At 38.5% G+C, this 12599-nt stretch overlaps 2 protein-coding genes across 5 annotated transcripts; both read left to right on the top strand.

Moving 5' to 3' along the window:
* Positions 1 to 174: 174 nt before the first annotated feature.
* Positions 175 to 7656, top strand: cers3b (ceramide synthase 3b). 4 transcript variants are annotated; one of them, XM_079347182.1, is made up of 12 exons: positions 175 to 207; positions 332 to 388; positions 2134 to 2307; positions 2503 to 2620; positions 3287 to 3405; positions 3515 to 3572; positions 3908 to 3958; positions 4048 to 4140; positions 4324 to 4452; positions 6654 to 6760; positions 6843 to 6996; positions 7142 to 7656. In XM_079347182.1, the coding sequence occupies exons 3-12, from the start codon at positions 2135 to 2137 to the stop codon at positions 7259 to 7261; spliced, it is 1122 nt and encodes a 373-aa protein (XP_079203308.1). In that variant the 5' UTR covers positions 175 to 207; positions 332 to 388; position 2134; the 3' UTR covers positions 7262 to 7656. The 4 variants fall into 4 exon arrangements, with proteins under 4 accessions (XP_079203308.1, XP_079203307.1, XP_079203309.1 ...); XM_079347181.1 differs by having other exon boundaries at positions 193 to 388; XM_079347183.1 differs by lacking the exon at positions 175 to 207 and having other exon boundaries at positions 372 to 388; positions 2131 to 2307.
* Positions 7657 to 7763: 107 nt separating this feature from the next.
* Positions 7764 to 11508, top strand: cfap161 (cilia and flagella associated protein 161). The gene is made up of 8 exons (XM_079347184.1): positions 7764 to 7983; positions 9258 to 9347; positions 9437 to 9654; positions 9751 to 9832; positions 10006 to 10041; positions 10256 to 10378; positions 10514 to 10587; positions 11232 to 11508. Exons 1-8 carry the CDS (start codon positions 7912 to 7914, stop codon positions 11416 to 11418), a joined length of 882 nt encoding a protein of 293 aa, XP_079203310.1. The 5' UTR covers positions 7764 to 7911; the 3' UTR covers positions 11419 to 11508.
* Positions 11509 to 12599: the final 1091 nt, after the last annotated feature.

Genomic DNA, 12599 nt, shown 5'->3' with positions numbered 1-12599 from the left:
GGCAACAGTAAATTCTAACCAAGGTCGTATAATTTCTATTAACACGTTTGTTATTAACCAGTGTAAGAGTCAACATAGAGTGATGTTGCATGCACAAATTCCCTTTTTCTCTTCGGCCCATAACCTGCCCTTGCTCCTCCCCCCTGCCCCACCACTGAATGGGGCCTTTGTGGGGGCTTCCCAGCATTCCAAAGTGAATTTCTGCAGGTGAGGGTATATATGCAAACAGTTGCACACTCTAATGACTGCAGTAGTTTACCGTTAACTAAAATTACTAAATGCTCCTAAAGCATGAGAGTACTTTTCAGAGCTGAGCTAACCTTTCCAACAGGGTGTGATCACACGAGCAGACAGAGTGGGAGGGCAGGATCCTTTTCTTTCTAACCAGGTGAGCGACCACACACATGCTCAAAAAAACCGACTAGTTTACTGGAGCCTGACGTCTCACACATAGATGAAGACCATCAGGGAAAGCATTAGCTCATGACTCAATATTTGCTTTATTTTTATTTAAACATTTCCAAAGGTCTTTAAGGAATGGCTGCACAATAGATGAGAGTGTGAACATATACTATCTGATGAGAAATAGCTTTGGTACATAAATTGTATGAACAGACAAGCTTCACACAGACAGGTCACTGGGAACTTGGCCAACTGAAGGTGAGTATGTGATTCTTTTGTGTGAGTGTGTACAGTATTGACAGTTTTCTGTTACTGGTGTGTCAATAGATCATAAATGCAAATACCTTCCAATACCATCTTAAATTTCCCTCAGCATCAATAAAGTATCCATCTATCTACCTGGACACCTTTGTAAAACTTACGATTTTTGAGATTTTAAAATATTCCGACTTTACCTTTATAGGACATTTGTCATACACTGTCTGGATCTGCTCAGCTCCCCTCTCTGTTGTTATTGACACTGCCTGCGGGTATGCTTGTCTTCCCATGCTGGCTTAACTCGCATTAAGTATCAGGGACACCCTCATTTCTCAGTGAATTAATCAGATTAAGCAAACGTGTCTATTTGTTCAGACAGTTTTTAGTGTACATTTTTAACATTGCTTTTACAACTGTTCAAACAAAACGTTTATCTATTCTGATGTGGACAGAGTCCACAAGAGAAAGGACTTTACTTCTCTCTAATCTTGGTCCTCGCCTTTCTTTATCTTTCTTGCCCTTTGATATCTATTGTTGTCCTCCATCTCCAAATGACTCACTTCCTCCATTACTGCAGGACAGTTTACATAGTGTGGTAAATAGAGTGGTTCTACTGGCAAGAGACCAGTTGGAGGCAGTGGCAAATCACAACTGAAGATTCAAGACAAACTACTGTAAGTAGTGACTCATTTTTGCATTAAAATGATTGCCAGTCTGTTTCCAGTGTCAATTTTTTAACTAATTTTCTTACTAACTAACTTAGAGTAACACTTTGAGCTCTACATTGGCTCTATCCTATTCTCTCTACTTTAATAAATACATTTAATCGAAATCATATTTCAAATCCTTAATGCATATTATACATTCAAGGCAAAAATGTTCATGTAACAACAACACATTTTGAGTGCTCTATTTGCTTGTGTAGTGTGCAGTTACTTAAATTATCAATAATTTAATTAATCAATCAGACATTATTCTCATTGTTAAATAAGTAAATGTATATCACACAAAGTGTTTTACACAAAATAACACATGAGAAAGGGAGAAAAGAATGCTATAGAGTAAAACAAACCAAAATACTTAATATATTGACAAATAAATGAAAAAAATCCAAATAAAACATAAACATCCTTAATTCTGTTTCTTACAGTAATAAAATTCCTGTAAGGATTTAATAAAAAGACAAGTTACTGAGTTTGCTTTTGAAAATGTCAAAGTTCTCTGCTGCGCCAGGTTTTCAGGGAGGCCTCCACAGAAGTCGCCTTGTGTTTTGACTTGCAAGCACGTACAGTAGTTTAGTTATCGGTTTTTTTGTGTGTGTTTGTTTTGTTTGTTTGTTTTTTTTTACAATAAAATGTTTCAACTGAAGAAAGTACCTGGGTCAGTTTCAGAAACCTGACCCTGAAACTTCTTGTCTTGCTTCATGGCTGTCTGATTGAGTGTTTTATTGCCCTGGGTGTACCCTCCAAGCAGCATGTTGCAGACAGTCAGTGATTGGCTATGGTGGGAGCGTCTGTGGCTGCCCGGGAACGTCTCCTGGGCTAATCTGGAGGACAGTGAAGGTCGTGTCTACGCTAAAGCCTCTCAGCTTTATGCAGTGGTGCCCTGCGCCCTCTGCCTGCTCCTTCTCAGATACCTGTTTGAGAGGTGAGAGTATGAAGTCTGTGGATAAAATTTTGCCTGTATGACAGCTAGATTAGCAATGTCTGGTTTCAAAATACAGGGATTGTGTTGCACAGGCTGAGTGAAGCAATGAACCAGGCCACTCCTGTTGTGTGTATTTACACAATATGAAACACTAACACACTTTTTTAATGTAATGCTGCTTGTTTGCTGTGGCAGGTTTTTGGCCACACCACTGGCTAATACTTGGGGAATTGAGGACAAGGTCCGACTTAAAGCAGAACCAAACCACATCCTGGAAAGTTTTTTTTGCAGCCAAACAAGGGTTCCGTTACAGGTACGTCCAAAGGGCCATTTCTTTTACTAAAAGAAAAAAAAAATCCTTTTACATATCGCCATCGGAACGAACAATCATAGATCGATTGTTGCTGGTTCTAAAACAGTTTAATTAGCCTCTATATGACGTACAATTAAAACAAGACCATCAGCGACATGATTGATCATTTATATATAGTAATTTTTTAATGCTACAAACTCCTGTAGCTTGGCAGATGTCAGGCAAAGTGAGATAGAGTAAGCTCTCAAAACAGCCTTTATTGACACTTTTCACTGCAAACATTAACAGTGGGTAATGATTGGCTGTTAAGAGAAAGTACTGTAGGATTTTTATCAGAAAACTCTATTTAGATAGGAACAGAACAAGATCCGCAGAGAGATTAGGGTTACAGCTTTATCCCCAGCGTGATAAGCACAAACCAATGTTTCCGTGCAGATGCCTTTAAGAAATTCCCCCTTTTATCCTTGAACATACGCTTGTAAATGAGTAAAAGTTAGTATTTCAGAAACATCAGTCACCCTTTGTCAACTCATTTGATGTTTGATGCTGAAATAAGATGCTCAGTAAATCACATTCTGCTCATCAGAGTGTAGCTTAAACGCACTTGTCCAAATTGGGAGAGTTTGGACAGAATTTGATGATTGGATTGTTTCCCTCATGCCACAGGCGGATGTAAGGGCTCTTTGTAAGAAGACCAGTTGGCCCGAAAGGAGAGTTCATATTTGGTTCAGGAGGAGGAGGAACCAGCAGCGTCCAGGGCTTCGCAAGAGGTTTTGTGAGGCCAGGTGTGTGCGTTTATGTCTGATTAAATACTGATTAGAGAGCATGTATGTTTAATGTATGTTTAGAAGAGCATGGATGTATAAATGTATGACATCATTTGTCTGTCAACAGTTGGAGATGTGTGTTTTATTCAATTGCATTTGTCTACGGAGTCTGGGCTCTCTATGATGTAAGTACATGTTTTATTCATTTTTTCTGTTTTATAACAGAACAGGAATTGCAATCACTGGATTCAGCTTTTATGCAGGACACCATTTTCATTGTTGAGTTTTCATTTTGCTGCTGTGGGACATTTCTCTTTCCTTGTTTGTGTCTCCCTCTCTCTCTCTGTGTCCCTATGTGGATGCGCTGCTCTGGTTTCACTGTGTCAAGTATGTGCTCCAGGGTTTTTCCTCACACTCTGGCAGACACACATGCACAAGCTCGTGGGCAACATTTACCCTTGTAGCTCATCTTTAAACGCTGTACTCTAATTCCTCCCTCTTTTGTTTTTCTTGGCTGCAGAAACCGTGGACTTATAATCTGAGGGAGGTTTGGGCTGGCTTTCCTAAACAGGTATGGTTATGGCTACTTGCATGGACTGTACAGCAGTATAGTCTGTAGTATGATAGACACTTATAAGTATGTGTTATGTGCCCATACAGTCCATGCTACAATCCCAGTACTGGTATTACCTCCTGGAAATGGGCTTCTACCTCTCTCTCCTCTTCAGCCTCACATTTGATGTAAAACGGAAGGTGGGCATATTGATATTTGCACGTGCACTTCCTGCAAGTATCTATATTATATCCACAATGTACCGAAGATCAATATTACAAACAAAATCTATGCGTGCATTTTAACTTCAGATAAAGCATTTATTTAGGATTCTTATTATGTCATATTTGATAGATGTTTATTTGTTGTGTGTCTGTGTGTAGGACTTCAAAGAGCAGGTGGTTCATCATATAGCCACACTGACTCTTCTGAGTTTCTCCTGGATCTCAAACTACATCCGTGTTGGAACCCTCGTGATGGCGGTTCATGACTCAGCTGACATATTGCTCGAGGTCAGAGATTAAATCAGAGCTGGTGCACTCTAATATCTATTGTCGTACTTTAGGCTGGTGGATCATTCCAAGAAAAAGGATATAGACTTGTCACAGTCCTGCAGCATGAGAAAGAAAAAACAGTCTTCCTCTGACGTCTACAGTACACACAGATAAAACTGCATTGAAAAGTACCGTAAATTCCGTACTATTGAGCGCACCTGGATATAAGCCGCACCAGCTAAAAATAAGTAAATAAATGTATTTGTACATATATAAGCCGCACTTGATTATAAGCCGCAGGTGTCCACGCTATAACAAGAGCTATTTACACAGACGTAGGCTACCGGTAACATCCGCAAATACTGTAGCGTCCGTACGGACGTTAAAGGACGACGAGAGCGTTCAAATAATAACTTTTAATAACCCGATCACTGTCGGCCGTGACCACGCCGTTTACAGCAGAGAGCAACACATAACTTGCCGTAACAATCCAACTCTCTCCCCCAGCGTTCTCTCATACAGCCACTCAACGCGTTCTCGCTGGTGCATTCACTGACTCTCCACATAATCGGAATTATGAACACATTATCAACTACTGACTTTAAACCGTTACAATACGAAGCCTAGCCGACGGTGTCTGTAACACGGCTGATGAAAAAGATGACCGTAATATATTTCACAAGAAAACGTCCATCCATTCACTGCCTCAGAATGACTTCATTACTCACTTCCTCAGTCTCTGTTGTCGCTGTCAGTGTCATCTTAACGTGCAGCAGCTCTGTTAGCTTCTTTGACAGCCAGGTCGATCGCCTTTAACTTGAAAGCTGCATCATATGTATTTCTCTGTGTGTTTTCCATGATGATGGTGCGTGCATGAAGCGCAAAATGACTGATATTAAGATCCGACGTGACGAAGTCAAATGTTTTTGCGGCAGAAGCTCATTGTCCCCCATAAAAAATCCATGCATTAGCCGCACCGGAGTAGAAGCCGCAGTGCTCGAAGTGTGAGAAAAAAAGTAGCGGCTTATAGTCCGGAATTTACGGTAATTTGATGCCTGCAAAGCGCTTTCATCTTATCTTCAAAGAAAAATACAAGATATGATAATACTTAGTAATACACTAAGGGTTAAAATGTGTCAGTAATTTTCCAACAAGTAATTTCCTACAAGTAATTTTCCTACAAGCAGTACCCGATATGGGACCCAACCTGTCTCATATCTATGAACAGAACCCATAAAAATGCGTAAAGTGTATCTCCACATGCTGATCAGTGACCGTTAGATAGATGACGATAGATACTCATGACGACTGGACACTTTAACTTGCATTTAATATGTCTAAGTGTCCTGTAAAGTTTTTTTTTTTTTTTTGATTAAGCTCTTAATTGGTGTTTAGTTCACTTAATATATATAATAGTTGTAAATAGATAGAACTTTATCTTTATTTAATTCCGATATATTCTTATTTTATTTGTACTTATATGCATGCTGTCCTTGTTGTCTTTTGCTGCTGCAACACTTGAATTTCCCCTACATGACTCACTTGTCATGATAAGTTCTACTCATTGATACATGATGAACAAACTGAACAAAATTGTAATATAAATGAACACAACTTTAGATATCCCTAGCTAACTGGTCAATCACTGCAAGATTTCTGCCCAGATTCCCCCTCATTCCTGTCAAACCACAACTCAATTTCTCTCCTGTGGCCGTCATTTCTCCAAATCCTGACCTGTTCCCTCTGATACCCGGTATTCTAACAATTAAAAGCTTGTGGTCAATTGTATGCATATAAATAAATAAAAAATCATCCCTATCGTCAAGACTGGCATTTAGATCCATGTTTAAAAATGTTTATATCACATCTGTATTTGTCTGTATTTCATGTGGAAATGAAGAAAACAAACAAAATGAATGCCCGAAGTCACTGTAGAGTAGTAATTCAGACAGTTTGTTTAAATATATTTTCTAAACCATTGTCTTATACAATGATTCAGTTAGAGCTCCAACCTGCAAGTTGCTCTTTAAGAGGGTCGTTAAGTATTTAAGTATTAATCTCTTGTAGTAGCAGAGAAAATTAAATTGTTACAGGGAATGATTATATAATTCAAACTCAACATCAGTACCAAGTAAGTCTCACGCTATTTTGTATGCAAGCTGAAATATTTATTTTAAACAAAAATCCTATTCTGATTTTCCCCGTTTTTAATATTACAGGGTGCTAAAGTATTAAACTACGCCAAGTGGCACCAGACTGCTAATGCCATGTTTGCGGTGTTCACACTTCTCTTCATGACAACCAGACTTGTCATATTTCCTTTCTGGTAAGTGTTTGAAATTGAAAGATGCAGCATAATGCAAGATAAGGATGTCTGATTGGATATTATGTGTTCATATTCTTTACAGGCTGATCCACTGTACATGGGTGTACCCAGTAGAGCGATTTGCGCCCTTCTTTGGCTACTACTTCTTCAATATGATGCTGTGTATTCTTCAAATACTCCACTTCTACTGGGCTGTTTTGATATCACGAATGTTTTACAAGTGTATCTTCGGGAAGGTGTGTTTTTAAGTTTTGTTGACTCGTGTAAAGAAAAGAGATTAACTGAAGCTATGCACATATCCAACTCACATGTCCTGTTGCTTTTCTTTTTCTTAACCCATTCTCATTTCTCTCTTTTCTGTTTCATGGCTCCATCCTTCAGCTGGAAGGTGATGACAGGAGTGATGAAGACGAGGATGACAGTGACTCACCTGAGGAAAGAAATAAAAAAATGTGTCACAAAAATGGCTCTGGAGTCAGAGGCCGGGCCAATGGCCACTGACACAAAAAGAAAGAGACAGAGGATGGGAACATGAATGGTAGACACATGGACAATCTGAATTGATATTGCTCTGAGCTAATAAACAAACACTTCAGCAAAGATTTAGGAAGGTGCTATAGATTTTACACAAACATATATGAAGCAGAATGGTTTCCAACAGTCACTAAACCCATTGCTATAGGCTACTTATTATGTAATTATTCTTCCAATCGAAACTAGTGGAAGACTCCTTTGATATGTTTCATTTTTTCTGCATTTAAGTAGGCCAGGTTTTTTTTAACTGTTATCATGATATTGTCATGGACAACTTGTAAGTTTGTAAGTATTGGAATGTGCAACTATGTGTTTATGGTGGGTTAGTTTAATGTAAAATCGAAGGAAAAAACCACAATGTATTTAAGACTGTGACTTACTGTAAGTTTATATACACTGTCTTCTTCACGAGCTTGTACTACTCAGCTGTAGTAGTCTCGCGACAACTTGCGAGAATTGAAAGTACATGATACTACTTTGTTCCAGTTACCATGGAAACCTCAAAACGAACTACGCTAACGCTAAATTCTCAGATCACAGAACAAGATTATTCATTATCATCGTTAATTTATTAGTAGCCTAAATACGTTTGTTTCAGTTAGAGTGTAATTGCCTATATGTTTAATGTGATGTCTTATCGAGAGAAAGTGAAAATTGGAAACTGGTACGAGGACCTGCGCTTGAGAGAGGTATGTTACAAGAAACATCTAGTATATCTTTTAGTGATTTATTTAATTTTATTCAACATGACTGGCCTTATTAACATAAAAACATCAAAATGTTAACATAAAAAAAGTGAAGTCATTGACTGGAAATCTACACCGAGTCGATTTGAAAATAGCAGGCCGAGTGATTTTTTTTTAAATAGCACCGTTTTTATTAATCTCTCTGGTAAAACATACAGTTTTTACAGTCTGACTGTTCATGTTATTGATATAAAATAAAGTAACATTTGTTTCCTTATTGGCAACATCTCTTGAGGTTGGATCAGTTGAAATATATGTTGATGTTGTCTGACATTGCCATCTATAGGCGACTCAATCTCTTAATCGAGGATGAAATTGAACTCTAAGTGAACTATTCATACTTCAGAATTATAATATACACAAAAGCCTCTGTACAGTTTGAGGTCCGAGGCACTGATCCGGTAGTAGGTGCAATAGGTGCAATGCTGACTTGTAAAGCATAGAACTGTAATTGTAAGACATACTGGAGCCATCCTGCTTCAAAAATTAAAATGTGCACATTTTACAATCTCTATTATACTTTCCTCAAAATACAGTATGTTAAGGAAAGACTTTGGTTTTCAGGCCGACCTGCAGCAGTGGTTCACGATGTGTTTAGGACCCCCAGCAGGTCATTTGGGGGTCCAAGGTGCCTTCTTAACACAGCAAAATAATACAATTTGAAATCATGTACAATTATATAAAGGTTATATATTACTGTAAAACAGACAAGAAAGGTAGGTAACATTTCAAATGTAACTCTATCATAAAGCAAAATGAAATATATTTGAATGTGTAAAATAATACTTCAAATGTAGATTTGCACATGGCAGCAACGATAGGGATCTCCTGCTCTTTATTCAAAAAGATATACACACACCTGTGTAGCAATTTATTAAGCGTTGTGATAAATATACAAGAAAATCACTTGTATGGATTCTAGATTTACATACAATAAACAACTATATGAAATATTTTTACAGTTTTTATGCTGCTGTATTCTTTTGTGTCCTTCTTTTCTGTTACCAGTGTTTTAGGCCTGTGTGTGTGTGTGTGAGTGGCTGTGCTTTAAATTATATGCCTTAACCAGCTCCAGGGACTTTTGGGGATCCCCAGTCTCTGTGGCACCCTTAATTTTGGGGGTCATGAGCTGAATAGTTTGGGAACCCCTGACTTACAGTATAGTGATGTAGTGGAGACATGACAAAACATTGTAGATCTGCTCACTTGTTTTTCAGGATGAGAAGAATAAGTACCAGGAAGAAAAAGTAAGGGGTGAACTTTTCTACCAGAAAGAAGACTTCCTCAAGCAGAACATGTTGAGTCAGGTGAAATAACTTCAAGCTGGCTGTGAACACTGTTAACAACTGCAATAACATCTTATCAATGATTGATGTGCTGATTTTGTTTGCTCTAGATTGATCTCTCTTTGACAACGGACGGAACATTGCACTTTGGGGATGTTGTGATGTTGGTGAATTTGGGAGGAGAAAATGGGCAGTGCAGTGCATTAAGCATTAATGCAGACATTAATAGTATGACCAAAACTCCTTTCCCTGGCATAAAAGCGCCCTGTGGAGTCAGCGCAGGAAGAGACATTAAGGCCTGCACGCGCACTGCCTTCATCATTACCAGGTAAAAAAACACAAAAAAAACAACAACACTTAAAATCCCCCAAACCTCCTCGACGCTCTCAGAAGCACATTTGTAACACTGCGTGTGTGACTACAGTGTGGATGGCAGTCCTGATGGATCGACTCTGGATTATGAGCAAAGTTTTGCCCTGAAAACAACATGTGGCTTTGCCAGAGGGGTAAGAGAACCGACACACACGTAGCTAAATAGTCACCTTAGATGTAGATTGACCACTTTGTTACGAGGACACAAAGCTTGTTAAGATGGCGTTGACTTTGAATTGCAAATATTCCCTTTTCACTGCGCTTATCACTCTGTGCGCATATGTTCTCTCTTCCTTTCTGTTCGCAGCTTTACTTGATGAGTGACCTGCAAAGTTTCCAAAAGGTAGATCAAGTTTTAACATGAATTATTTATTAGGACCATCAAGGAGAGTTCATTATACCCACCTTCAACTGTGATGAGATAGCTTCCATAGCGGGAATGTGGAAAGTTTTCAGTCACATCTTTTAAGTTCAACAAGTATACTGCTGAGATGTTTGACCTTCGTACAAGACTGTCTTTTGTTGTCAATCTCACATTCTTGTGATGTGTTATCTAGTGCACAAAGAACTCCCGTCTACAAGAAGTAAACTTGGATGAAGGCTGTTCCTTTCTTTCATGGTGGAAGATAGTGCACATTGACCCCCAGGAGAGGCTTGAACATGAGGGTCAGTGTGTCCCTGTAAGTCTTTATGTTTCATTTATGGTTTGTTAATCTACCTTGCCATGTCAGCTTTTTACGTTGTCCTTCATCTTAATTGCGTCTAGAATATCCGCTGAATCCTTAAGTATGCTTTCTTGTTGATTCATTTTACAGGCTAATCAGAAGGTGCTGATAAAACACTGCAAGACAAACATGGCACTTGCAGCTCTGGGTGACCAAGTCCTCTGGTAATTTTCAGTTTTCCAATCAAACATATTCCAAGCCTGGGAAGATTAGGATTATGTGTTGTAAGTGCATGAAAGGTATTTGATTTGATTTGCTGCATGGATTTTAACTTGGGGGTACATAAAAAAAAATTTTTTTTTAAATGTAGGGAAATATATGATATCTAAATGAACGAGAGAAAAGAACTACAGTATGCAGTTCAGTGAGTAAAAGGGAGAATCTTGATAAGGTTTTCAGTGCTAGGTTACATTGACTTTTGTCTGTGTGAGTAGAATCTTGTGAGAATATGCCTTGTTTATGCTCATCAGACAAAACCCTGATGGATCTAAATTTTAAAAGATCTATTTCTTGACAAAAAACAATGGCAGAGAAAACTCCATGCAGATGTATTAGTGTTGTGATGGTCCTGTTTTGCTTTGAGTTGCACCTGCCCCTTTATGTCTTTTACTTGTAAAACGTACTTCTGCCTCTCTTTCCCAGCACACTCTGGTAAATGAGATTCCAAATCTCAGTGAGGTTTTCCTGGTTAAATATATTTAAATTAAAAAACAAAACAAACATCCAATAGTCAAAAATAAAGACGTCCAATGTGGCAGCTCAAAGTCAAGTCACTGTTTATTTGTACGTAACGGTTGTGTCTCTGCAGGACAGCATTTGGTAAAGAATATGAGGTTACAGCTCACACCTTCTTGGACTCTCATAAAGTGGAAAAGGACAGAAACCACTGGATACTTCGCACCTCTGACCCTGCAGGGAATGGACCTTCACTTCTCAACCACCCGCTGTCAGCGACCAATAACCAGGAGCTCACACAAGCAAACCCTGCCATCTAAATCTAACACAACCAACACACATGCTCCAACGAAAAGGACAACGCCACATTATAAACATAAGATTGTCTTGAAATAAAGTGCAGGTTTTTTATTGGAAGCTGATTTTTTTCCTCCTTTGTTGCTAAGAGATTCCAGGCTGGACTCCAACCAAGCCGTTAAGGTTTCAAGATACACATGAGCCAGCGAACCACCAGGAGGTTCTGTAGAAAGAAGAATTTGATATGTTTCTTTAAATAAAGGAGAGGACTCTTTTTTATTATAGTTAGGCAATAGCTTAAGAAACCAAATGATGTATGACAAAGTACAACAATAGGGCCATGTTGTCCTTCATTGGGAAATCCCCTTAAAGATTTTGAAAAGTGTAAGAAATGTAGTGTGGGCTCGGTAGTAAATTCAGACTTGGTAAAAGGGATTCAAACTATCCTCACCAGCTTTAGCTGAGATATCCTCTCATCTCTCAAGTGCCCTCAATACAGTGGCCAACATGTGCAAGTGCTCTGCAATGGCTAAAATGACTGAAAAGCGCACAGCAAATTCAGAAACGCAAATTCAAAAACAAATGCATTGTCAGCTTTTTGTTGCATCTTTGTTTCACTTGCAGTGCATTTCAGCTGTTTTGGACATTCGCTTTGGAATTTGCTGCGTTTCTAAATTTGCTGATTGCTTTTCTTAATTTAAGTCATCTCAGCCTTTGTTCAGCCCTTGCACCTGTTGGTCACTGTAATTCAAAACACCCTAAGAAGGTAAAAGAACGTTTAGGTTAATTTGAGTTTGCCTTCTAATAAGGAAAGAGTAAGGATCATATTTCAGCTGTATGCTATTTGATCCATTTATGACAAGTTATTTAAAAAAGACAGGGACTATGACCATGCACAAAGTATATCCTAATGCTTGGGGTCAAAGTCTTCACATTGCAGATTCAAAAATTCAGTGTACATCATCTCTCCATTATAAGATACCAGGTAGCCAATAGCACATTTTCTGTGCTGTTAGGATTCATTGGACAATGAAAGTAACATCACACAAGTAATTCGTTACATCTAAAATAGTGTCTTAATTCATTAGAAATAGACTACCCTTCCAAAACATATAAACACTTGGTGGCTTTATTACTGCCTGAAGTTGTCTGATTGTCCCACTAACTAATAATGTGGGCAAACGTGACATATCTGTATTCAAGA

This window comes from Symphodus melops (genome assembly GCF_947650265.1).
Source record: "Symphodus melops genome assembly, chromosome: 6".
Lineage (NCBI taxonomy): Eukaryota > Metazoa > Chordata > Actinopteri > Labriformes > Labridae > Symphodus > Symphodus melops.
The sequence above is the reverse complement of the archived record's forward strand: the minus strand, read 5'-3'. Positions and strand labels throughout refer to the sequence as shown.